Consider the following 26154-nt stretch of genomic DNA (forward strand, 5'->3'; position numbering starts at 1 on the left):
TAACTTATGATTCAAAGGTTTGCTTTTACCTGCTCTATTAAAATTACTCTTTAAGCGTTAGCTACAACTAAGCTTAGCCATTCAGATGAAATTCCGTATTGGGGGGGCTCACTGCCATTGATTCAAACATCACCCCCGTAATGAAATGCAATTCACAGTATTTAAACAATACTTCATGGAAACAAATGCCTTGTTTTCTACAGCATAGTGTTGTATTAATGGTTAACAGTATCATGCTGTCAGAATTTGGCTGCATTTTACAGAAATTTGTTACAGCGTAGCTTAATATGTGAAATACTGTAAAATATTGGACAATTAAAACACTTTGATATTTGGCTTACTTCGACCTACCTTGCCATGGAATGTTGTGCAGCTGGTGTGACTCCTGTAAAACATCACATACAATAACTCAAAGGGCTTTACCAAATGTATTTCTGTTTAATGTTGTAGGGTCTAACCAGCATCTAGATTTGAGTGATCTGCTTAAATTGAATGATTAACCTGTCCATATAAATCCATATAAATAAACAATATATGAGCAGTACAAAACAAACAATATGAAATGTTAAGAGTATTAAAATAGTTTTAGTAGAGGCATGTGATTAAAAAATGAATGCAAAATCTCAATAAAGAAGAATCTTATTTGTGATTAAAAGAAAAAACTATTTAAAAATGTAATATTCCTCCTGGATTATACTACATACATTTCCGGGGCCCTCTGGTTGGCATTCAACCAATGGACACAGAGTGAGAACCACGTGAGTGCCATCACGCGGCGGACACCCATTCGGTAGGTGGCGGTATACACCTCTAGGGTCATTTTACGATCCTCTTTAAAGAAGTCGAAGGAGACTCGCACCTTTGCACAAGTGCAGTATCTAGCGCCGTAGCTAGTGCGGCTGGACGGAACAACGCAGCACGAAACCATGGACGGCAGAAGCTACGGTTCAGGTGCATATAAATGAATTGTTAATCATCACGTTACACATTGACTGGGCTCTAGAAACATGATATTGCTGTATGCTAGTTTTCTGTGTATACTCTTTTGGGACTAAATAGCCACCGAAGCTAATGTCTAGCTTGGCGGTCGAGGCAGGTGACGCCGAAGCGCAACTAAGCTAGCTTTCCTCTAATGTAGCTTCCTAGTAACGACGAGCTGGCCTGAAACGCACAAGACTTCCCCGCTGTGTTGTTCCAGTAATGTTTTGACTGAAGATACTCGGACGATACGGGGTTTTAATGCGTGTTTATGAAATTAAAACCCTGCTTGAAATCTGCGTAATCTCGATAGAAAATGGGGCGTTGGACGAAATTGCTATGTAGTATTTAAATGGAGGTTCAATCACCGAATCTACGACGACACTATTCAAGCAATCGGTCTATTTAACTGAACGTCTTGGTTGGTTGCTTCGAATTACATAAATGGGACACGGAAGTCTTTTGAATGATCTAGGTTGCGATTTGATTATTTTTTCGAATCCCCTTAGTCTAGAGTCTAAGTGATTACTGTCCAGTTTGTTTCTTGAAATGGCGCTAATGTTTTCACGTTTGTTGTCTTAAGGGTTACTCCAGTTGGGGAGGTGGAGGGTCAAGCAGCAGAGGTAAGCCAACACTTACAGTTTCATCACGGAGGTCAATCATGATGTGAGGATATGTGGCCTTTCACTGTTGTCCCTCTCCAGCAGTATTGCATTATTTATTTAGTTTTAATGTAGTTCTGAGGAAAGGAAACACACATCAGTACATTGTGTTCTCTGAAAACACACACCACCAGTGAAAACAGTGATATTGTGTGTGTGTGTGTGTCATCATATAGACATTACATAGAGCGTACACAGTTAATTTAGGAGAGGGGAGGGGTCGTAATTCTGTCCCTTCTGTGTTTTTGTGCTCTTATATACGGAGATATAAATGTGCACAAAAGCACACAGTTTTGCTTTCATTTCCCTCCGGACTGCACACAACACAAGCCTTCAACACACTCAAGCTGCTTAACTAGACAGCATTGTTGCTTAGTGATTACATCATCAACAGTCCCCATCCCTGCACACAACCACTTTGATAAGCAGCTTTGTTTTATACAGTGGTTGAAGACTCTTATGACCTTTTAAATATAGGTATTGTTGTTAAATATACACACACATTTGTATAAAATGAAAACAATATTGTTGTCTCACCACCAATTTGTAAGTTTGAAGAAGCGTGGGGCGATTGTAACGATGTTAACACATTTGTACTCCCTGCTACATTAGGTTCTGGCAGCTTTGACCTGTATGGGGGTGGTTATAAGGACTCCTTGTCAGGGCTCGGTGGCTATGGAGGAGGTGGGCACATGAAGAGAGGTCTCTCTGGGGCATCGCTGGTTTCATCCACAGGCACACACGCAGATGCAGTTATAGCCAAGATTAATCAGCGCTTGGACATGCTCACTCAGTTGGAGGGAGGAATGAAAGGGGGTCGTAGCGACAGGTAATACACCTTCTGTTGTTGTTTATCTGTGTTACCAGGTTAAGCCGCGCTGCCATAACATCTGGCAACATCACAAACACCATGATGGGACATATTTGCTGAAGTACAAAGCATATGAACAGATGTAACAAAATAGGCTTTTCTGGCACCTCACACTGCATTTATTCCTGAAAACAGTCCAGTGTGTAGTGTCCTTTCAACACATCAGCCCTCCCAGTACATGAAGCCATTGTGTTTTCAGTACATTTGTTTTTCTCTTTCATGAGATTCAGAAAAGTTATCTATATCGTACATGTTGCAGTTCAACATGAAAACAACTGGTGGAATCATTCTATCCATATGAGCCTGTATTTCAGCATGTATTTCCATCAAGAGTTTGACCACGTTTAATTCTATGGAACAAACAAAGAACCACCTCTGAGAGAGGTTACAAGCTTTTGTGTGCATTTTGAAAACTTCATGTGGTTGTAGAAAGAGATGTCATTGTCCTAGTGATAAATTGTCTAAGTTAGTAATTCCAGTTTACACGATAGGTCTAAATGCATGGGGTGTGATGGAGTGTGTGCATCTTGCTCAGAAGCATTGAATAGCTCTGCCTTTGAGGAAACTTTGAGTGCTCCTGATTTGCTGTTTCCTCTTGGATTGATTTCTGGGAGAGAGATAAATAGTGGTGTTCCCTCCTAAGCTTATACACCATGGCAATGTGCGACCCTCTGGAGACACTGTTATAGGCCAGGTGGTCTGTAACACATCAACATCCTTGCACACGAAGCCAGTCCCTTTTCAGCATTGCCTTTGTCCTGACTTTTAGTTTTAGTTGCTCACACACTGTTTCTTTCATCCTCCAAGTGACCTATCCCATGTCCTGACCTTTGGTTACTCAAGAGAGATGAGTTTCTTGGTTTTTCAGCCTAGTATTGCTATGTCAAGTGGAATCGTTTGTTGGATCCGTCAGTTGCATCTTTATCCAAAAACACTCAAGTCTCCAAAGCAAAGCTCAATTTATAGAATCCCTTCTTAAGTGCTGACACATAATTCAGTGACTTTTCAGGCCTTCCAACAATCTAGAGATATTGATTCTAATGGACCCCCTGCACCACCACCACCACCTAAGTTTGACAAACTGTCCTTAAGCTAGAGAGTGGATGGGAAAAGAAATTGCATTTCCCTTAACCTACGGGACCTCCAACAGAGAAGGTGGTTGGATGAGCTTCTGCAAACTTCATAATCAGAGAAAAACAGTGCCATATACTGCAAACTGTTAACTTGTTTTGGATTTGGAGTTTCTGGTCTCATGTGGTTCTAAAAGCTGGGAGTGACAAGAAAATAAAGGAAGAGTGAAAGTGAGACATGGAGGAAAAGGAAATGCAGGTGGAGAAATCCAAGCCTGACTGCCTCCCTCGCACTCTGCTCTTTATCATCCCTCTCCCTTCCTCCCTCCCGCAGGTTTGACCAGTACGAGTCATTTGACTCGCGCCCCTCCGCTCTCACCTCTTCCCGAGATCTCTACAGATCTGGCGGCAGTAGCTATGGTTATGGCGATGGCCGTGGGGACAGCATGCTGTTGGCTCAGCGTGGAGGCTCTGGCTTCGGAGGGGGAATGGGGCTTGGGGGAGGAGGAGGCTTCGACAGCCCCTCCTCTTCCTATGGAGTCGCTAAGATGCGACACAATATGAGGGAGTCCTTCACCAGTGGCCAGGGAGGCGGTTCTGGAGGTGGAGCATGGGCCGGAGCAGGCCGACGTTCCCCCAGAAGGGGTGGAAGTGCCGGGGGCCGAGGAGCTGGAGGGTTTGGAAGCCGCAGGTCTGACCCCACTCCATTAGGCGGAGGTGGGCGAGGAAGCGGTAGTGGTGGCCAGTCCCACCGTGGCCACTCTCCAGGAGGTGGTAGGGGCAAGCTCCCATCCCTCCTTTCCCACCGCATGTACCCTGAGAGTGGGGGTTTCCATCAGGGTTCCACTCAAGGGCCTCACGACTTTCCTGGGAGGCATTTTGGAGGGGGCCCACGGGCTGGCCGCCAGCGAGGCCGAAAGAGACCCCTTAACAAAGTAAGCACCTCCAGCCAGGTTAGGATGCCCCATCACACTGGGTGTAACTTGAGCCCTTTATAAAAAAAAAACTTCCTTATGTACCCGCATCAGACAAGTCAAGTCAGCCTCACGTGCTCGTATTTGCTGTGTAATAAAAGCAACTTGTCCCAAATCATCTCTAATTTAATCATCACTCGCCCTTCCCCCTCTGCCCGGCTCAGATTCATTTTGGAGCTAAAATGCCCCCTGTGTACATTAAGTGCCCAATGACAACCCACAGTGTACACAAGCTCACCATTGCCCTTATTTTATTTGGATTTTATTTTTGTTTTGCCCCACCCTTGGGTAGTCCAAGGTATCAGACTTGATTAAACACTAATGTTAAAGGACTGTCCAAAGAAGGGAGAGATTTCACTTGTGCCAAATTGGATTTGACAAGTCTAGAATTTACAGATGTGTGTGTGTGTCTCTGTATGTGTGTGTGTGCGTGTATATATAACACTGGCTGTGTTGTCGCATGTTTCTGCCAACATGTCCATGTCTAAATGCAAATTGATTTTGTTGACTTAAAGCAGGGGAAACCACAGCGTGATGGGCAGAAGAAGAGAAAACAGATGCTCACTCCATCTGATGAGCCAGAGTCAAAAATTAACAAGACGGAGAACACAGAGTCAGAAGCTCCCAAAGGTGCTCTCCAACACACAGGACATACAGTACATGACACCATAGAGATAAAACTACTACTTTGCAAACCACATTTCCATCTTGATTTCTGCTTATGGTCTTTTTGATGGCTCATGCTAATGTCCCCTGCTTCCACCACAGAGCAAGTCGAGAAAAACGGTGATGAAACTGAAGCAAAGACCGAACCTGATGTGAGTGATTTCATTTGTTATAAGTCTCTGACAGTAACTAACTCTATTTATTACTTTTTATAGTCTATATTATGTTATTCATAAACCTCCCGTCTGCTTATCTTCTCCTCATCACAGGACAAGGACACAACTCCTGTTGAAGATGGAGAGAAAGGTGAGCTCACAGTTGCTCTTGGCTGTTCCTGCACTGTATAGGTGTCTTAGATTGCGTCTTCGGTGGGACTGTAAAAATGCTTTAGCCGTCTTCATCAGCTCCTATATGATAATCAAGTTGTTACGGGTATGCTTACTCTCTGCGCTCTCCATCCTCAGATGCACCCAAAGACGAAGACGACTCCCAGACGAAGAAAAAGCAACAGGGCAGACAAACTCCGACCCCAGGTCTGGACAAGCACCCCAAAATGAGAAAGAGGAGGGGCTTCCTGGAAAGGTGAGGGGAAATGTAACTGCAGACCACTGAGCCCGGCACAGGCTTGACCTCCCTTAAACGTTACTTTGCGTCTCTTGTCTTTTATGTCCACTGATGAATCATTTAGTTTAGGGAGCAAAGGGATATTTCACAGTAAAGACCATAAGTGAAGCAGCTGTTTAAACCCTCATTTGTAAACTAAATTGGTGATAGAAGAGGAAACGTGCGTGGTTTGTCAGTCTATGCTGTGATTGAGCCTCCCAATGCATGCTTTCTACATTGCAATATTAGCAGAATAACAAGTCTTTCGGCAGCAGTGTCCTTGTATTGACCAATTTTCTTGTAGCTCTCCTGTGCTTTACTATGGTAAGACCGGCTCACATGTAGTTGGTCTCCACCTAGGTGTCGCCGCAATAGTGTTCACAAGCATTGCGAAACAGCCCAAATGGCCCAAATTCATCCAATTCAAATGTATAATTATACATTGTGTGCCTTTTGAAGAGTTTGGTTCGCAGGCTAAATGTCCTCCGTGTCATTTTTGCTTTATTCAGGGTGATGTTTGCGTGCTCTGTGTGCAAGTTCCGTTCATTCTACAAGGAGGAAATGGGGGCGCACATGGACAGCCGCTTTCACAAGGACCACTTCAAGTTCCTGTCCGGCCAGCTTTCCAAGCCCACCACAGACTTCCTACAGGTGACTCCAATTTGACCGACATCAACACATTGTACCCTAGATACAATGACATTACTAGAGACACTGATGAGCTTTCTTTGGGTTGTAGGAGTATTTGCAAAACAAGTTTAAGAAGACGGAGCAGAGGGTGGATCAACTGGAAAATCACAGCGCTGCCATCTGCCAGGTGTACAAAGAGCAGGACCTCCCCAATAATGCTCCACGGGTTCTATATCATGCTACCCTTGTTCTATGACTTTTTTCTGCCTTCCCTGCTTCGTCTTGGGAACACGTACCTGCCTGTTTGATACGTAGATGCTGAGGAGAGACCACTTGACTTATTTCAGCCATTTCCTGTTCTCATTTGGATCGAAAACATCTGGTCTGACAAACAAATATTTGAAAATGCTGAATGGCTTGAAATGTTTGAATGTTCTATCTGCCTGTAAGTCTGAAGCTGGAGGGGCCTGAAGGCATCAGAATAGGTGTGAGGTGTTAATGGGGCTTTTAAAGCTAAAAACTGCTGAATGTTCCAGAAAATATCAAAGATTTTAACATAAAGTGATAATGTCCTGAACACTCTGGGCACTTAGATGTATGAATGGTGTCTGTAGGTCTGAAGTGTACAGAAGTAGAGGGACCAAACCTACGGAAGAACATCAGAAGCAATCACTGCAATGAATGACAGGTAATATTAAACAAAGTTTAATATGTTTACTCGTTATTCATTCAGTCATTCATACGTGCCCAACTCACAAAGTAGCTGTTGGTGAATCAGTCACGTGGTGCTGCAGGCTCGAGGGCTTTGAACGTCACCAACAAGCCTCGATTTGCGCTTCACAAAAATCTTCCTGCATTATTCGACACACGCTTCGAAGCCTCGACACGGAAGGAGACATCACTAATTTATTTATTGGCGTCACCAACATCCATCATCCATTAATTCAATTCAAAGCTTCAAACACCAAAGTCATGGTGTCACTATAATCACTGCCTGTTTTGCATTTATTGTCCACTTGATGGCAGAGTAGAGGAAATGAAGCAGTGTAAAGCCTCGGCCCATGTGTCGAGCAATTGGATGGAAAGCTTCAACGCTTCATGAAGCTTCATCTCGCCACTTTTACCTGTGCAGCATCAGCAACCGCAAAAAAGACAGCTGTTGTCATGGCAGCTCTGTGGAACTCTGGGAAGGATCTCTGACCAGAATTACTCCTGTCTGACTTTGTTTTCCTGCCTCTGTAGTCCAGTCACACACTTCCGGTCTTGTAGACAATAGACAGTTTCCCACTGCCAACACCAAACAAACCCAAGCCGGACTCTCATTAACCTCAATCAATATGGCATCAGCAGTAAACTCCAATAAAACCTCACAGAAACCAAAACATGAATGATTCAGTTAGTTTAATATGTTTACCTGTCATTCATTGCAGTGATTGCTTCTGATGTTCTTCCGTAGGTTTGGTCCCTCTACTTCTGTACACTTCAGACCTACAGACACCATTCACACATCAAAGTGCCCAGAGTGTTCAGGACATTATCACTTTATGTTCAAATCTTTGATATTTTCTGGAATATTCAGCATTTTTACGCTTTAAAAGCCCCATTAACACCTCACACCTATTCTGATGCCTTCAGGCCCCTCCAGTTTCAGACTTACAGAGAGAACATTCAAACATTTCAGACTTTCTTTGAGCCATTCAGCATTTTCAAATATTTCATGTTTTTGTCAGACATCCCAAGTTTAAAATACCTCAGATTTTAAAGATTTCTCAGCCTTCGTGCGTGTGTGTGTATTGTGTCCTGTTAGAGTGGAGACATCTGCAACAGCTGTAAACATCCAGAAGATTACAGGACACATTCATTGTTGGGACTTTTACTGGTCTCAGTTGAATCACTTCATGAATCTCTGCTGTATAGAGACTCTGCAGCCTGAGAGGTCAGAGTTCACAGGACGCTGTAGTACAAACCAGCGACTCCACCAGGAATAGAACCTGGTACTTCCATCAGGCTGATGGTTGTGTTACAATAGGAGTTTGTGAGGTTGCTACAGTGGAGACATGAAGCATGACGGACTGCAAAGAAATAAGCTTCACCTTCAGACTGCTGGAGTAAAGCTGAGTGACAGATACTAAACAGGCTGAGTCCATGTTAAAACAGATTTACCCAATTTTTTTGGAGAAGTTTAGTTCAATGTCACTATCCACACCCAGGCCTGATTACTGCCAGACCTGTAGAATCAAGAAAGTGTGACAAATGTGCAAATACAGAAGAAATCTGTCAGGGGCAAATACTTTTTCACAGCACTGTACACTTCTGTCTCCTCAAACTAAAGGGTTAAATGAGGGTGACGTTAGCAGCTAGTCTGCTTGATGCTACAGCGACATATTAGCTTCTACTTTGACACAGCTCATGTTTAGCCTCAGCAGCTTTGAAGAGGTTTTGTTTCTTTCTAAAGGTAGAGTCATATTGACCAACTAGGACAAAACTTCATATAAAGTGCTTCATATATTTTATATTTATAAAGACATTTACACATATAAATTCAAATATATTATATATACTGTATATATGTTGATTTAAGGGGGCAATGATTATGTTTGTGTGTGAGTGTGCTGAGCTTGGTTCAGTCCACACACAGCAGATCACGTCAGCTGTGCGGCTGAGCAGAGCTGGAGACGCGCACTGCGGAGACACTAACGTCGTGAAACCTAAGGCAGGAACGCTTAGATAAATGTTCAAGTTCAAATGATCATTTGTTTCATGACAGAGCGGGCCACATCCGGCCCGCGGTACAATCGTATCAGGCGCGCGAGAGCGTATTTTCCAGCCGCCGGTATACAGCGTGCGCACCACTGGGACTACAAGTCCCCTCGTGCACCGCGGTAGCTGGCGCATTGGCATATGGTCTTATACCTCCAATTTGCTATTTAAAGCTCAGACCAACCGACGAGTGATGTAATGATCACTAGTCTGATGAGGTCACATGATCACAGCCTACAGGCAGCTGATCACTAAACCTGCTCAAGTGAAGTTTGTCTACCAGTTTGCTGATGTCCAATAGTATCAATGTTGTTGCATCTGAAACAAACATCTGAAACAGTTCGACCCGCGGGATGAGTTTGCAAAGTTTGAAAACTATAAGACATTAACGGCAAAGTTTAAAAAGAAAAAGAAAAAAGAAAAAATAACTGCTATTCTCAATTTGTCCATTGGGGTCGTGGTGGAGCAGAAAACTGTTGACACACAACTCCAAACAGAAGAGCCGAGGGCGGGGATCAAACCCACAACCTTCTCGCTGTGAGACACATGCAAAGCCACCGTGGCACAAAGACCAATTTAATGGTGCTTGTATTGATCTTTTGAGCAATTTCCCGGGTTTTTTTTTTAAATAAAGTCCTAGAATTGATTCTCTGATATTTTAGTAAAATATTCTCTCATGTCATCTCCGTCTGTGAGGGCTTTCAGCGCCTTACGTTCTCCTCGAAGTTACATTTCTCTTTTCTGCAGTGACGTAATCGCTTTTTTACGTTCATCTGCAGCTTGTTTTTTTTTCTTCAGTAAATGCTCCTTGTTTGCTCTGGAAATGTCTTTTGAAAGTTACATTGATTAATGTTTCTCTCCATATAGCGAACACATTATTATTAATGGTGATTCTGTCTCTCCTGTATTGTTGGCAGTGAAAGCAGATGTATCTGTCCACGCAGAATTAAACTACCTTCCTCCTAGACTTGTTTAGGAGTTATCCAAGGCTAGTGAGTCCGTTCAGTTCACATTACTTCACAGATTTGGACATGGATGTACATTTAAAATCATTTATAGATCTTGACAAGTTGTTTTATATGAACTGTATTGGGATTATTGTTTATTGGTGAAATTGCACTTGTTTTTCTTAAGACATTTAATCTGTTTTGTAAAAAGAGAGGTCATTAAATGTCATTCAAACATTTCCATATGTACTTGTACTTCTTTGCACTAAAACAAAGGGAAAACTTGGAGTTTTCCATTTACATCCAATTATGAGTTATGATGCTCTGACTTTACTGCTCCGGCCCTCTTGAGTTTACATTGGGCTGAATGTGGCCCCGGACTGAAATGAGACCCCCTCCCCACCCCCAGCTTTTGAGTCAGAGGTCTCTCTTCCTCCCATTCTAAAGTCAATACAGCCTGAGAACAAACTGCTTAAGAAGTTTGCACAGCAATTTTTATATTTAAGTTGGATGTAAATCTCCAGGATGTTAAACAATATCAGAATATGTTCACATCCTTAGGGCTGCATTCAGTGATCTAAATGTGCTGACACTGCTGAATTCTGTCTGTCACATGGTTCCCTCCCTTGTTCAAAGTCCCATTAATAACCAGCTGGCAGTGACACAAGTTTGGATCTAAACCTAAATGCATCCTGATCTGAAGGTAGAGTGCTGCATCTTCATCAACTCTTACCTCTGATCACAAACTCTGGGTGGTGAGCAAAAGAAAGTGATGGTGGACACGACGAATGGATGAATGTCCCTGAAGAATGGCAGCACTCGTTCAGATTCTGCTCCATCTGTAGTGAGATCTTGTGGAGCCGAGCTGAGCGTCGCCAAACTAAGCAGCCACTTCCTGGTGACCTCAGATGATTTTGGAACTGATGTGACAATGAGACATCCAGACCTTCTTCCTAAGGGGAAGGGGACCCCAGAGTCTCAGGGGACTCTGAGGAGTCATGGTTTATGAATCAGTAGAAACCTTTCACTTATTTTCTGCCTTTGCCACTTTGATGAAACTTGACGCAGCCGTGGAATCGTTCGATCTTAAAGTCACATGGAGCTCCTGAGGCTGAAACCGTCTCAACCTTAATAACTTTTATTCAAAACACAGATCTGCAGCTTATTTACTGAAGGCAGCTCCTTGATGTGTCTTTATAGACACATGATAATACTGTGTGTGTGTGTGTGTGTGTGTGTGTGTGTGTGTGTGTGTGTGTGTGTGTGTGTGTGTGTGTGTGTGTGTGTGTGTGTGTGTGTGTGTGTGCGTGCGTGCGTGCGTGCGTGCGGGGGAGTTGAAGGTATAAAGGTGCTGTGCGGCGAAACTATAAGACATTAACGGCAAAGTTTAAAAAGAAAAAGAAAAAAGAAAAAATAACTGCTATTCTCAATTTGTCCATTGGGGTCGTGGTGGAGCAGAAAACTGTTGACACACAACTCCAAACAGAAGAGCCGAGGGCGGGGATCAAACCCACAACCTTCTCGCTGTGAGACACATGCAAAGCCACCGTGGCACAAAGACCAATTTAATGGTGCTTGTATTGATCTTTTGAGCAATTTCCCGGGTTTTTTTTTTAAATAAAGTCCTAGAATTGATTCTCTGATATTTTAGTAAAATATTCTCTCATGTCATCTCCGTCTGTGAGGGCTTTCAGCGCCTTACGTTCTCCTCGAAGTTACATTTCTCTTTTCTGCAGTGACGTAATCGCTTTTTTACGTTCATCTGCAGCTTGTTTTTTTTTCTTCAGTAAATGCTCCTTGTTTGCTCTGGAAATGTCTTTGAACGTTACATTGATTAATGTTTCTCTCCATATAGCGAACACATTGTTATTAATGGTGATTCTGTTTCTCCTATATTGTTGGCAGTGAAAGCAGATGTATCTGTCCACGCAGAATTAAACTACCTTCCTCCTAGACTTGTTTAGGAGTTATCCAAGGCTAGTGAGTCCGTTCAGTTCACATTACTACACAGATTTGGACATGGATGTACATTTAAAATCATTTATAGATCTTGACAAGTTGTTTTATATGAACTGTATTGGGATTATTGTTTATTGGTGAAATTGCACTTGTTTTTCTTAAGACATTTAATCTGTTTTGTAAAAAGAGAGGTCATTAAATGTCATTCAAACATTTCCATATGTACTTGTACTTCTTTGCACTAAAACAAAGGGAAAACTTGGAGTTTTCCATTTACATCCAATTATGAGTTATGATGCTCTGACTTTACTGCTCCGGCCCTCTTGAGTTTACATTGGGCTGCATGTGGCCCCGGACTGAAATGAGACCCCCTCCCCACCCCCAGCTTTTGAGTCAGAGGTCTCTCTTCCTCCCATTCTAAAGTCAATACAGCCTGAGAACAAACTGCTTAAGAAGTTTGCACAGCAATTTTTATATTTAAGTTGGATGTAAATCTCCAGGATGTTAAACAATATCAGAATATGTTCACATCCTTAGGGCTGCATTCAGTGATCTAAATGTGCTGACACTGCTGAATTCTGTCTGTCACACGGTTCCCTCCCTTGTTCAAAGTCCCATTAATAACCAGCTGGCAGTGACACAAGTTTGGATCTAAACCTAAATGCATCCTGATCTGAAGGTAGAGTGCTGCATCTTCATCAACTCTTACCTCTGATCACAAACTCTGGGTGGTGAGCAAAAGAAAGTGATGGTGGACACGACGAATGGATGAATGTCCCTGAAGAATGGCAGCACTCGTTCAGATTCTGCTCCATCTGTAGTGAGATCTTGTGGAGCCGAGCTGAGCGTCGCCAAACTAAGCAGCCACTTCCTGGTGACCTCAGATGATTTTGGAACTGATGTGACAATGAGACATCCAGACCTTCTTCCTAAGGGGAAGGGGACCCCAGAGTCTCAGGGGACTCTGAGGAGTCATGGTTTATGAATCAGTAGAAACCTTTCACTTATTATCTGCCTTTGCCACTTTGATGAAACTTGACGCAGCCGTGGAATTGTTCGATCTTAAAGTCACATGGAGCTCCTGAGGCTGAAACCGTCTCAACCTTAATAACTTTTATTCAAAACACACAGATCTGCAGCTTATTTACTGAAGGCAGCTCCTTGATGTGTCATTATAGACACATGATAATACTGTGTGTGTGTGTGTGTGTGTGTGTGTGTGTGTGTGTGCGTGCGTGTGTGCGTGTGTGCGGGGGAGTTGAAGGTATAAAGGTGCTGAGTTTCTTCCTCCAACATCATCCTGACACCGAAACCTGCTGCTGCAACATCAGCTCCTCTTCATCACCACTGAGGTCAGTGTCTAAACTTTGTTTGGTCTGATTCTGTGATGCCTGTACTGTCTGAATAAAAGCTTAGTGATCTGGACTCCTTCCATATCTCTATTCCACAGATGGCATCCTTTCTTCCGCTCCTCACGCTCCTCACTGTGGCTCTGGTGAGTCAAACACACACTCAGGTTCTTAGGGTTTCCTCCTTAATTCCAACTGTGTAGTGTTCTGTGCTTTCTACTTCATCTTCCTCACTTTCTCTCCTCCTGGGTTTATTTTCTTCAGATCTTCTTCATTCTCTTGTTGATATCTTATCAGGAATTTGACTCCATTGCTTTTTGATTTTCCCTCTGACTTTGTGTTTCTTCTTCCTTTACAGTTTGCCTCGGCTGAAGCAAGTCAGTCCTGCTTCCTTACTTTGATTACATGTTGTGCAAATGAACATGAACACAATCATTGATACATTTTGATTGATTGACTTGTTTTGTGTGTTAGGGCGCTGTCCTAGACATTGGGGTCATTTTAGGGGTCGTTGTTTCCATTTCTGTTCCGAGCCAAAGAGCATGCCTGACGCTGAGGTAACCAATCAGCTTCCAGCTGCTCTTTAGTGATTTCACCTTTAGTTCAGATGTTGAATTTTAAAGGTTCATTCAGACTCTTTTCTTGTTGTTTGATCTCTTTCTCTCCTTTCTCCTCTCCTTAGTCTGATTGCATGAAAAGGGGGGCACATTTGGTCTCCTACCACAACTATACTGAAATGTACACTTTGGCTCTCGCTTTACGAAGAAGAAGCCCACATGTCACCACCTGGACTGGACTACATGACGCCCTGAAGGTCAGTAAATTCAAAACTCAAGGCTTTCCTTCTCTGTGAGGGTTGATTGACACGTCTGTAACCTAACACAGCAAACAAAAGTACATCACTACAGTGCTGAAGGGCTTTCAGAGAGAATTTAGGCTTTAGAAAATGATGACTTTGACTTCACTCCATCTTAGAAAGACAAGAAATACTTTCCCTCCTCATTACATTTGTCAAAAGCACCACAGACCTCGGAAGTCTTCTTCACAGTGAGAGAACACAACAGGACGGATTCACCAAAGTTGTGTAGCACACTTGACTCTTATTGTGTTTGGTAACTTTATTCTCCCCGCTGACTTTGCTTTCTCTGCCTTTCCTAACTGAAAAGCCGTCCTGCTACAAGTTGCCTGATTACATTCACTCTCTCTTCTGCACGAGTAGAGAACACGATGTAAATTGTGACTCAATCATCATGTCATCCTGTCTTAAAGTGACAGTGCACCATTTCCTGGTCTGGGTCTTCAATGGCAAAAACCCGTCCCGGTCACATTGGATTAATTATGGAGCTTTATGAAGTGTTAACAGTTAGAACGACACATAAGCTCAGAGTACACACATATACAAGTACCAACTATTCAATTAACAATCAATTTCCACATCCGTCCTCTTCCAGGAGGGTCGCTGGTTCTACACCGATGGCTCCAGATCTGACTACAAACGCTGGGCTAAGGGTGAACCCAACAACTGGAAGGAAGAGGACTGTGTGGTGATGTACAGCACAGGTACCTAATACTCCCTGTATCCAACCAGGGCCACCTGGGGCACCAGGGGGGACTGGATCTGGACTTGATCGTTTGTGCTGTTAGACCTAAAAATGCCACAAAGACAAAGAATGAAACCTTCATCACACAGACCACAAAGATCCAAACTGTTGTCTAATGTCTGACGTCTTTCCACAGCTCACCTCAACGACATCAGCTGTGAAGTTCTAAGACCCTACATATGCGCCAAACGCGCCAGACGCTGATCCACTGTGGAGGCGTTGTAATAAACATCAACAGAATCATCTCCCTCCTTCATTCTTAATCAAACTCAAGCTTTCATTGTGATGCTAAAGTTCTGGCTCTGTTCTGATTGTGGTGAGAGTGAAACCTGCTTTGATTCAATAAACTACTCGCATTCTAAATTTGGTTGAGCTTCTTTCTTTCTTTTAAGCTCATTTTAGTTTGTATTCTTTTTTTGGGATCCAAGCACAACATGCTGAAACGCTCAAATGTTGATTTGACCTTTTCTGCTAGATTTGCCATACACTCAAAAGAGGACATCTGTTCATTTAGCCAATATATGAAATGCATTTGCATTTCATATATTTGTTTTTTTTTAACTTATGATTCAAAGGTTTGCTTTTACCTGCTCTATTAAAATTACTCTTTAAGCGTTAGCTACAACTAAGCTTAGCCATTCAGATGAAATTCCGTATTGGGGGGGCTCACTGCCATTGATTCAAACATCACCCCCGTAATGAAATGCAATTCACAGTATTTAAACAATACTTCATGGAAACAAATGCCTTGTTTTCTACAGCATAGTGTTGTATTAATGGTTAACAGTATCATGCTGTCAGAATTTGGCTGCATTTTACAGAAATGTGTTACAGCGTAGCTTAATATGTGAAATACTGTAAAATATTGGACAATTAAAACACTTTGATATTTGGCTTACTTCGACCTACCTTGCCCTGGAATGTTGTGCAGCTGGTGTGACTCCTGTAAAACATCACATACAATAACTCAAAGGGCTTTACCAAATGTATTTCTGTTTAATGTTGTAGGGTCTAACCAGCATCTAGATTTGAGTGATCTGCTTAAATTGAATGATTAACCTGTCCATATAAATCCATATAAATAAACAATATATGAGCAGTACAAAACAAACAATATGAAATGTTAAGAGTATTAAAATAGTTTTAGTAGAGGCATGTGATTAAAAAATGAATGCAAAATCTCAATAAAGAAGAATCTTATTTGTGATTAAAAGAAAAAACTATTTAAAAATGTAATATTCCTCCTGGATTATACTACATACATTTCCGGGGCCCTCTGGTTGGCATTCAACCAATGGACACAGAGTGAGAACCACGTGAGTGCCATCACGCGGCGGACACCCATTCGGTAGGTGGCGGTATACACCTCTAGGGTCATTTTACGATCCTCTTTAAAGAAGTCGAAGGAGACTCGCACCTTTGCACAAGTGCAGTATCTAGCGCCGTAGCTAGTGCGGCTGGACGGAACAACGCAGCACGAAACCATGGACGGCAGAAGCTACGGTTCAGGTGCATATAAATGAATTGTTAATCATCACGTTACACATTGACTGGGCTCTAGAAACATGATATTGCTGTATGCTAGTTTTCTGTGTATACTCTTTTGGGACTAAATAGCCACCGAAGCTAATGTCTAGCTTGGCGGTCGAGGCAGGTGACGCCGAAGCGCAACTAAGCTAGCTTTCCTCTAATGTAGCTTCCTAGTAACGACGAGCTGGCCTGAAACGCACAAGACTTCCCCGCTGTGTTGTTCCAGTAATGTTTTGACTGAAGATACTTGGACGATACGGGGTTTTAATGCGTGTTTATGAAATTAAAACCCTGCAATATTCTCGTGGTTATCACTATATCGCGTTATGATGACTGATTAGCCCTTTGTTTGCTAACGAGCTAACGCCGAGGCATGATCGGCTCTCATCTCGGGCGGTGAAACAAAGGTCTGCTTGAAATCTGCGTAATCTCGATAGAAAATGGGGACGAAATTGGCATGTAGTATTTAAATGGAGGTTCAATCGCCGAATCTACGACGACACTATTCAAGCAATCGGTCTATTTAACTGAACGTCTTGGTTGGTTGCTTCGAATTACATAAATGGGACACGGAAGTCTTTTGAATGATCTAGGTTGCGATTTGATTATTTTTTCGAATCCCCTTAGTCTAGAGTCTAAGTGATTACTGTCCAGTTTGTTTCTTTAAATGGCGCTAATGTTTTCACGTTTGTTGTCTTAAGGGTTACTCCAGTTGGGGAGGTGGAGGGTCAAGCAGCAGAGGTAAGCCAACACTTACAGTTTCATCACGGAGGTCAATCATGATGTGAGGATATGTGGCCTTTCACTGTTGTCCCTCTCCAGCAGTATTGCATTATTTATTTAGTTTTAATGTAGTTCTGAGGAAAGGAAACACACATCAGTACATTGTGTTCTCTGAAAACACACACACACCACCAGTGAAAACAGTGATATTGTGTGTGTGTGTCATCATATAGACATTACATACAGCGTACACAGTTAATTTAGGAGAGGGGAGGGGTCGTAATTCTGTCCCTTCTGTGTTTTTGTGCTCTTATATACGGAGATATAAATGTGCACAAAAGCACACAGTTTTGCTTTCATTTCCCTCCGGACTGCACACAACACAAGCCTTCAACACACTCAAGCTGCTTAACTAGACAGCATTGTTGCTTAGTGATTACATCATCAACAGTCCCCATCCCTGCACACAACCACTTTGATAAGCAGCTTTGTTTTATACAGTGGTTGAAGACTCTTATGACCTTTTAAATATAGGTATTGTTGTTAAATATACACACACATTTGTATAAAATGAAAACAATATTGTTGTCTCACCACCAATTTGTAAGTTTGAAGAAGCGTGGGGCGATTGTAACGATGTTAACACATTTGTACTCCCTGCTACGTTAGGTTCTGGCAGCTTTGACCTGTATGGGGGTGGTTATAAGGACTCCTTGTCAGGGCTCGGTGGCTATGGAGGAGGTGGGCACATGAAGAGAGGTCTCTCTGGGGCATCGCTGGTTTCATCCACAGGCACACACGCAGATGCAGTTATAGCCAAGATTAATCAGCGCTTGGACATGCTCACTCAGTTGGAGGGAGGAATGAAAGGGGGTCGTAGCGACAGGTAATACACCTTCTGTTGTTGTTTATCTGTGTTACCAGGTTAGGCCGCGCTGCCATAACATCTGGCAACATCACAAACACCATGATGGGACATATTTGCTGAAGTACAAAGCATATGAACAGATGTAACAAAATAGGCTTTTCTGGCACCTCACACTGCATTTATTCCTGAAAACAGTCCAGTGTGTAGTGTCCTTTCAACACATCAGCCCTCCCAGTACATGAAGCCATTGTGTTTTCAGTACATTTGTTTTTCTCTTTCATGAGATTCAGAAAAGTTATCTATATCGTACATGTTGCAGTTCAACATGAAAACAACTGGTGGAATCATTCTATCCATATGAGCCTGTATTTCAGCATGTATTTCCATCAAGAGTTTGACCACGTTTAATTCTATGGAACAAACAAAGAACCACCTCTGAGAGAGGTTACAAGCTTTTGTGTGCATTTTGAAAACTTCATGTGGTTGTAGAAAGAGATGTCATTGTCCTAGTGATAAATTGTCTAAGTTAGTAATTCCAGTTTACACGATAGGTCTAAATGCATGGGGTGTGATGGAGTGTGTGCATCTTGCTCAGAAGCATTGAATAGCTCTGCCTTTGAGGAAACTTTGAGTGCTCCTGATTTGCTGTTTCCTCTTGGATTGATTTCTGGGAGAGAGATAAATAGTGGTGTTCCCTCCTAAGCTTATACACCATGGCAATGTGCGACCCTCTGGAGACACTGTTATAGGCCAGGTGGTCTGTAACACATCAACATCCTTGCACACGAAGCCAGTCCCTTTTCAGCATTGCCTTTGTCCTGACTTTTAGTTTTAGTTGCTCACACACTGTTTCTTTCATCCTCCAAGTGACCTATCCCATGTCCTGACCTTTGGTTACTCAAGAGAGATGAGTTTCTTGGTTTTTCAGCCTAGTATTGCTATGTCAAGTGGAATCGTTTGTTGGATCCGTCAGTTGCATCTTTATCCAAAAACACTCAAGTCTCCAAAGCAAAGCTCAATTTATAGAATCCCTTCTTAAGTGCTGACACATAATTCAGTGACTTTTCAGGCCTTCCAACAATCTAGAGATATTGATTCTAATGGACCCCCTGCACCACCACCACCACCTAAGTTTGACAAACTGTCCTTAAGCTAGAGAGTGGATGGGAAAAGAAATTGCATTTCCCTTAACCTACGGGACCTCCAACAGAGAAGGTGGTTGGATGAGCTTCTGCAAACTTCATAATCAGAGAAAAACAGTGCCATATACTGCAAACTGTTAACTTGTTTTGGATTTGGAGTTTCTGGTCTCATGTGGTTCTAAAAGCTGGGAGTGACAAGAAAATAAAGGAAGAGTGAAAGTGAGACATGGAGGAAAAGGAAATGCAGGTGGAGAAATCCAAGCCTGACTGCCTCCCTCGCACTCTGCTCTTTATCATCCCTCTCCCTTCCTCCCTCCCGCAGGTTTGACCAGTACGAGTCATTTGACTCGCGCCCCTCCGCTCTCACCTCTTCCCGAGATCTCTACAGATCTGGCGGCAGTAGCTATGGTTATGGCGATGGCCGTGGGGACAGCATGCTGTTGGCTCAGCGTGGAGGCTCTGGCTTCGGAGGGGGAATGGGGCTTGGGGGGGGAGGAGGAGGCTTCGACAGCCCCTCCTCTTCCTATGGAGTCGCTAAGATGCGACACAATATGAGGGAGTCCTTCACCAGTGGCCAGGGAGGCGGTTCTGGAGGTGGAGCATGGGCCGGAGCAGGCCGACGTTCCCCCAGAAGGGGTGGAAGTGCCGGGGGCCGAGGAGCTGGAGGGTTTGGAAGCCGCAGGTCTGACCCCACTCCATTAGGCGGAGGTGGGCGAGGAAGCGGTAGTGGTGGCCAGTCCCACCGTGGCCACTCTCCAGGAGGTGGTAGGGGCAAGCTCCCATCCCTCCTTTCCCACCGCATGTACCCTGAGAGTGGGGGTTTCCATCAGGGTTCCACTCAAGGGCCTCACGACTTTCCTGGGAGGCATTTTGGAGGGGGCCCACGGGCTGGCCGCCAGCGAGGCCGAAAGAGACCCCTTAACAAAGTAAGCACCTCCAGCCAGGTTAGGATGCCCCATCACACTGGGTGTAACTTGAGCCCTTTATAAAAAAAAAACTTCCTTATGTACCCGCATCAGACAAGTCAAGTCAGCCTCACGTGCTCGTATTTGCTGTGTAATAAAAGCAACTTGTCCCAAATCATCTCTAATTTAATCATCACTCGCCCTTCCCCCTCTGCCCGGCTCAGATTCATTTTGGAGCTAAAATGCCCCCTGTGTACATTAAGTGCCCAATGACAACCCACAGTGTACACAAGCTCACCATTGCCCTTATTTTATTTGGATTTTATTTTTGTTTTGCCCCACCCTTGGGTAGTCCAAGGTATCAGACTTGATTAAACACTAATGTTAAAGGACTGTCCAAAGAAGGGAGAGATTTCACTTGTGCCAAATTGGATTTGACAAGTCTAGAATTTACAGATGTGTGTGTGTGTGTCTCTGTATGTGTGTGTGTGTGCGTGTATATATAACACTGGCTGTGTTGTCGTATGTTTCTGCCAACATGTCCATGTCTAAATGCAAATTGATTTTGTTGACTTAAAGCAGGGGAAACCACAGCGTGATGGGCAGAAGAAGAGAAAACAGATGCTCACTCCATCTGATGAGCCAGAGTCAAAAATTAACAAGACGGAGAACACAGAGTCAGAAGCTCCCAAAGGTGCTCTCCAACACACAGGACATACAGTACATGACACCATAGAGATAAAACTACTACTTTGCAAACCACATTTCCATCTTGATTTCTGCTTATGGTCTTTTTGATGGCTCATGCTAATGTCCCCTGCTTCCACCACAGAGCAAGTCGAGAAAAACGGTGATGAAACTGAAGCAAAGACCGAACCTGATGTGAGTGATTTCATTTGTTATAAGTCTCTGACAGTAACTAACTCTATTTATTACTTTTTATAGTCTATATTATGTTATTCATAAACCTCCCGTCTGCTTATCTTCTCCTCATCACAGGACAAGGACACAACTCCTGTTGAAGATGGAGAGAAAGGTGAGCTCACAGTTGCTCTTGGCTGTTCCTGCACTGTATAGGTGTCTTAGATTGCGTCTTCGGTGGGACTGTAAAAATGCTTTAGCCGTCTTCATCAGCTCCTATATGATAATCAAGTTGTTACGGGTATGCTTACTCTCTGCGCTCTCCATCCTCAGATGCACCCAAAGACGAAGACGACTCCCAGACGAAGAAAAAGCAACAGGGCAGACAAACTCCGACCCCAGGTCTGGACAAGCACCCCAAAATGAGAAAGAGGAGGGGCTTCCTGGAAAGGTGAGGGGAAATGTAACTGCAGACCACTGAGCCCGGCACAGGCTTGACCTCCCTTAAACGTTACTTTGCGTCTCTTGTCTTTTATGTCCATTGATGAATCATTTAGTTTAGGGAGCAAAGGGATATTTCACAGTAAAGACCATAAGTGAAGCAGCTGTTTAAACCCTCATTTGTAAACTAAATTGGTGATAGAAGAGGAAACGTGCGTGGTTTGTCAGTCTATGCTGTGATTGAGCCTCCCAATGCATGCTTTCTACATTGCAATATTAGCAGAATAACAAGTCTTTCGGCAGCAGTGTCCTTGTATTGACCAATTTTCTTGTAGCTCTCCTGTGCTTTACTATGGTAAGACCGGCTCACATGTAGTTGGTCTCCACCTAGGTGTCGCCGCAATAGTGTTCACAAGCATTGCGAAACAGCCCAAATGGCCCAAATTCATCCAATTCAAATGTATAATTATACATTGTGTGCCTTTTGAAGAGTTGGGTTCGCAGGCTAAATGTCCTCCGTGTCATTTTTGCTTTATTCAGGGTGATGTTTGCGTGCTCTGTGTGCAAGTTCCGTTCATTCTACAAGGAGGAAATGGGGGCGCACATGGACAGCCGCTTTCACAAGGACCACTTCAAGTTCCTGTCCGGCCAGCTTTCCAAGCCCACCACAGACTTCCTACAGGTGACTCCAATTTGACCGACATCAACACATTGTACCCTAGATACAATGACATTACTAGAGACACTGATGAGCTTTCTTTGGGTTGTAGGAGTATTTGCAAAACAAGTTTAAGAAGACGGAGCAGAGGGTGGATCAACTGGAAAATCACAGCGCTGCCATCTGCCAGGTGTACAAAGAGCAGGACCTCCCCAATAATGCTCCACGGGTTCTTTATCATGCTACCCTTGTTCTATGACTTTTTTCTGCCTTCCCTGCTTCGTCTTGGGAACACGTACCTGCCTGTTTGATACGTAGATGCTGAGGAGAGACCACTTGACTTATTTCAGCCATTTCCTGTTCTCATTTGGATCGAAAACATCTGGTCTGACAAACAAATATTTGAAAATGCTGAATGGCTTGAAATGTTTGAATGTTCTATCTGCCTGTAAGTCTGAAGCTGGAGGGGCCTGAAGGCATCAGAATAGGTGTGAGGTGTTAATGGGGCTTTTAAAGCTAAAAACTGCTGAATGTTCCAGAAAATATCAAAGATTTTAACATAAAGTGATAATGTCCTGAACACTCTGGGCACTTAGATGTATGAATGGTGTCTGTAGGTCTGAAGTGTACAGAAGTAGAGGGACCAAACCTACGGAAGAACATCAGAAGCAATCACTGCAATGAATGACAGGTAATATTAAACAAAGTTTAATATGTTTACTCGTTATTCATTCAGTCATTCATACGTGCCCAACTCACAAAGTAGCTGTTGGTGAATCAGTCACGTGGTGCTGCAGGTTCGAGGGCTTTGAACGTCACCAACAAGCCTCGATTTGCGCTTCACAAAAATCTTCCTGCATTATTCGACACACGCTTCGAAGCCTCGACACGGAAGGAGACATCACTAATTTATTTATTGGCGTCACCAACATCCATCATCCATTAATTCAATTCAAAGCTTCAAACACCAAAGTCATGGTGTCACTATAATCACTGCCTGTTTTGCATTTATTGTCCACTTGATGGCAGAGTAGAGGAAATGAAGCAGTGTAAAGCCTCGGCCCATGTGTCGAGCAATTGGATGGAAAGCTTCAACGCTTCATGAAGCTTCATCTCGCCACTTTTACCTGTGCAGCATCAGCAACCGCAAAAAAGACAGTTGTTGTCATGGCAGCTCTGTGGAACTCTGGGAAGGATCTCTGACCAGAATTACTCCTGTCTGACTTTGTTTTCCTGCCTCTGTAGTCCAGTCACACACTTCCGGTCTTGTAGACAATAGACAGTTTCCCACTGCCAACACCAAACAAACCCAAGCCGGACTCTCATTAACCTCAATCAATATGGCATCAGCAGTAAACTCCAATAAAACCTCACAGAAACCAAAACATGAATGATTCAGTTAGTTTAATATGTTTACCTGTCATTTATTGCAGTGATTGCTTCTGATGTTCTTCCGTAGGTTTGGTCCCTCTACTTCTGTACACTTCAGACCTACAGACACCATTCACACATCAAAGTGCCCAGAGTGTTCAGGACATTATCACTTTATGTTCAAATCTTTGATATTTTCTGGAACATTCAGCATTTTTACGCTTTAAAAGCCCCATTAACACCTCACACCTATTCTGATGCCTTCAGGCCCCTCCAGTTTCAGACTTACAGAGAGAACATTCAAACATTTCAGACTTTCTTTGAGCCATTCAGCATTTTCAAATATTTCATGTTTTTGTCAGACATCCCAAGTTTAAAATACCTCAGATTTTAAAGATTTCTCAGCCTTCGTGCGTGTGTGTGTATTGTGTCCTGTTAGAGTGGAGACATCTGCAACAGCTGTAAACATCCAGAAGATTACAGGACACATTCATTGTTGGGACTTTTACTGGTCTCAGTTGAATCACTTCATGAATCTCTGCTGTATAGAGACTCTGCAGCCTGAGAGGTCAGAGTTCACAGGACGCTGTAGTACAAACCAGCGACTCCACCAGGAATAGAACCTGGTACTTCCATCAGGCTGATGGTTGTGTTACAATAGGAGTTTGTGAGGTTGCTACAGTGGAGACATGAAGCATGACGGACTGCAAAGAAATAAGCTTCACCTTCAGACTGCTGGAGTAAAGCTGAGTGACAGATACTAAACAGGCTGAGTCCATGTTAAAACAGATTTACCCAATTTTTTTGGAGAAGTTTAGTTCAATGTCACTATCCACACCCAGGCCTGATTACTGCCAGACCTGTAGAATCAAGAAAGTGTGACAAATGTGCAAATACAGAAGAAATCTGTTAGGGGCAAAAACTTTTTCACAGCACTGTACACTTCTGTCTCCTCAAACTAAAGGGTTAAATGAGGGTGACGTTAGCAGCTAGTCTGCTTGATGCTACAGCGACATATTAGCTTCTACTTTGACACAGCTCATGTTTAGCCTCAGCAGCTTTGAAGAGGTTTTGTTTCTTTCTAAAGGTAGAGTCATATTGACCAACTAGGACAAAACTTCATATAAAGTGCTTCATATATTTTATATTTATAAAGACATTTACACATATAAATTCAAATATATTATATATACTGTATATATGTTGATTTAAGGGGGCAATGATTATGTTTGTGTGTGAGTGTGCTGAGCTTGGTTCAGTCCACACAGCAGATCACGTCAGCTGTGCGGCTGAGCAGAGCTGGAGACGCGCACTGCGGAGACACTAACGTCGTGAAACCTAAGGCAGGAACGCTTAGATAAATGTTCAAGTTCAAATGATCATTTGTTTCATGACAGAGCGGGCCACATCCGGCCCGCGGTACAATCGTATCAGGCGCGCGAGAGCGTATTTTCCAGCCGCCGGTATACAGCGTGCGCACCACTGGGACTACAAGTCCCCTCGTGCACCGCGGTAGCTGGCGCATTGGCATATGGTCTTATACCTCCAATTTGCTATTTAAAGCTCAGACCAACCGACGAGTGATGTAATGATCACTAGTCTGATGAGGTCACATGATCACAGCCTACAGGCAGCTGATCACTAAACCTGCTCAAGTGAAGTTTGTCTACCAGTTTGCTGATGTCCAATAGTATCAATGTTGTTGCATCTGAAACAAACATCTGAAACAGTTCGGCCCGCGGGATGAGTTTGCAAAGTTTGAAAACTATAAGACATTAACGGCAAAGTTTAAAAAGAAAAAGAAAAAAGAAAAAATAACTGCTATTCTCAATTTGTCCATTGGGGTCGTGGTGGAGCAGAAAACTGTTGACACACAACTCCAAACAGAAGAGCCGAGGGCGGGGATCAAACCCACAACCTTCTCGCTGTGAGACACATGCAAAGCCACCGTGGCACAAAGACCAATTTAATGGTGCTTGTATTGATCTTTTGAGCAATTTCCCGGGTTTTTTTTTTAAATAAAGTCCTAGAATTGATTCTCTGATATTTTAGTAAAATATTCTCTCATGTCATCTCCGTCTGTGAGGGCTTTCAGCGCCTTACGTTCTCCTCGAAGTTACATTTCTCTTTTCTGCAGTGACGTAATCGCTTTTTTACGTTCATCTGCAGCTTGTTTTTTTTTCTTCAGTAAATGCTCCTTGTTTGCTCTGGAAATGTCTTTTGAAAGTTACATTGATTAATGTTTCTCTCCATATAGCGAACACATTATTATTAATGGTGATTCTGTCTCTCCTGTATTGTTGGCAGTGAAAGCAGATGTATCTGTCCACGCAGAATTAAACTACCTTCCTCCTAGACTTGTTTAGGAGTTATCCAAGGCTAGTGAGTCCGTTCAGTTCACATTACTTCACAGATTTGGACATGGATGTACATTTAAAATCATTTATAGATCTTGACAAGTTGTTTTATATGAACTGTATTGGGATTATTGTTTATTGGTGAAATTGCACTTGTTTTTCTTAAGACATTTAATCTGTTTTGTAAAAAGAGAGGTCATTAAATGTCATTCAAACATTTCCATATGT

General features: G+C 43.0%; 3 protein-coding genes across 5 annotated transcripts; all 3 read left to right on the forward strand.

The window, feature by feature from the left end:
- The first annotated feature begins 846 nt into the window (after positions 1-846).
- Positions 847-10398, forward strand: LOC142996960 (uncharacterized). 2 transcript variants are annotated; one of them, XM_076148093.1, is made up of 10 exons: positions 847-951; positions 1562-1601; positions 2253-2469; positions 3916-4516; positions 5071-5185; positions 5324-5373; positions 5491-5527; positions 5686-5803; positions 6334-6475; positions 6564-10398. In XM_076148093.1, the coding sequence occupies exons 3-10, from the start codon at positions 2333-2335 to the stop codon at positions 6708-6710; spliced, it is 1347 nt and encodes a 448-aa protein (XP_076004208.1). In that variant the 5' UTR covers positions 847-951; positions 1562-1601; positions 2253-2332; the 3' UTR covers positions 6711-10398. The 2 variants fall into 2 exon arrangements, with proteins under 2 accessions (XP_076004208.1, XP_076004209.1); XM_076148094.1 differs by having other exon boundaries at positions 5074-5185.
- Positions 10399-13434: 3036 nt separating this feature from the next.
- LOC142997026 (galactose-specific lectin nattectin-like) lies at positions 13435-15418 on the forward strand. The gene is made up of 7 exons (XM_076148191.1): positions 13435-13472; positions 13571-13615; positions 13828-13846; positions 13944-14026; positions 14152-14283; positions 14921-15029; positions 15207-15418. Exons 2-7 carry the CDS (start codon positions 13571-13573, stop codon positions 15272-15274), a joined length of 456 nt encoding a protein of 151 aa, XP_076004306.1. The 5' UTR covers positions 13435-13472; the 3' UTR covers positions 15275-15418.
- A 1056-nt stretch (positions 15419-16474) lies between these two features.
- On the forward strand, positions 16475-26143 carry LOC142996964 (uncharacterized). Of its 2 annotated transcripts, none has more exons than XM_076148100.1 (10): positions 16475-16579; positions 17302-17341; positions 17993-18209; positions 19656-20259; positions 20818-20932; positions 21071-21120; positions 21238-21274; positions 21433-21550; positions 22081-22222; positions 22311-26143. In XM_076148100.1, the coding sequence occupies exons 3-10, from the start codon at positions 18073-18075 to the stop codon at positions 22455-22457; spliced, it is 1350 nt and encodes a 449-aa protein (XP_076004215.1). In that variant the 5' UTR covers positions 16475-16579; positions 17302-17341; positions 17993-18072; the 3' UTR covers positions 22458-26143. The 2 variants fall into 2 exon arrangements, with proteins under 2 accessions (XP_076004215.1, XP_076004216.1); XM_076148101.1 differs by having other exon boundaries at positions 20821-20932.
- The last annotated feature ends 11 nt before the right edge of the window (positions 26144-26154 follow it).

The sequence above is a fragment of the Genypterus blacodes genome, unplaced genomic scaffold (assembly GCF_046128005.1).
Source record: "Genypterus blacodes isolate CSIRO-AG114 ecotype Tasmania unplaced genomic scaffold, CSIRO-AGI_Gbla_v1 ptg000039l_1, whole genome shotgun sequence".
NCBI classification, from domain to species: Eukaryota; Metazoa; Chordata; class Actinopteri; order Ophidiiformes; family Ophidiidae; genus Genypterus; species Genypterus blacodes.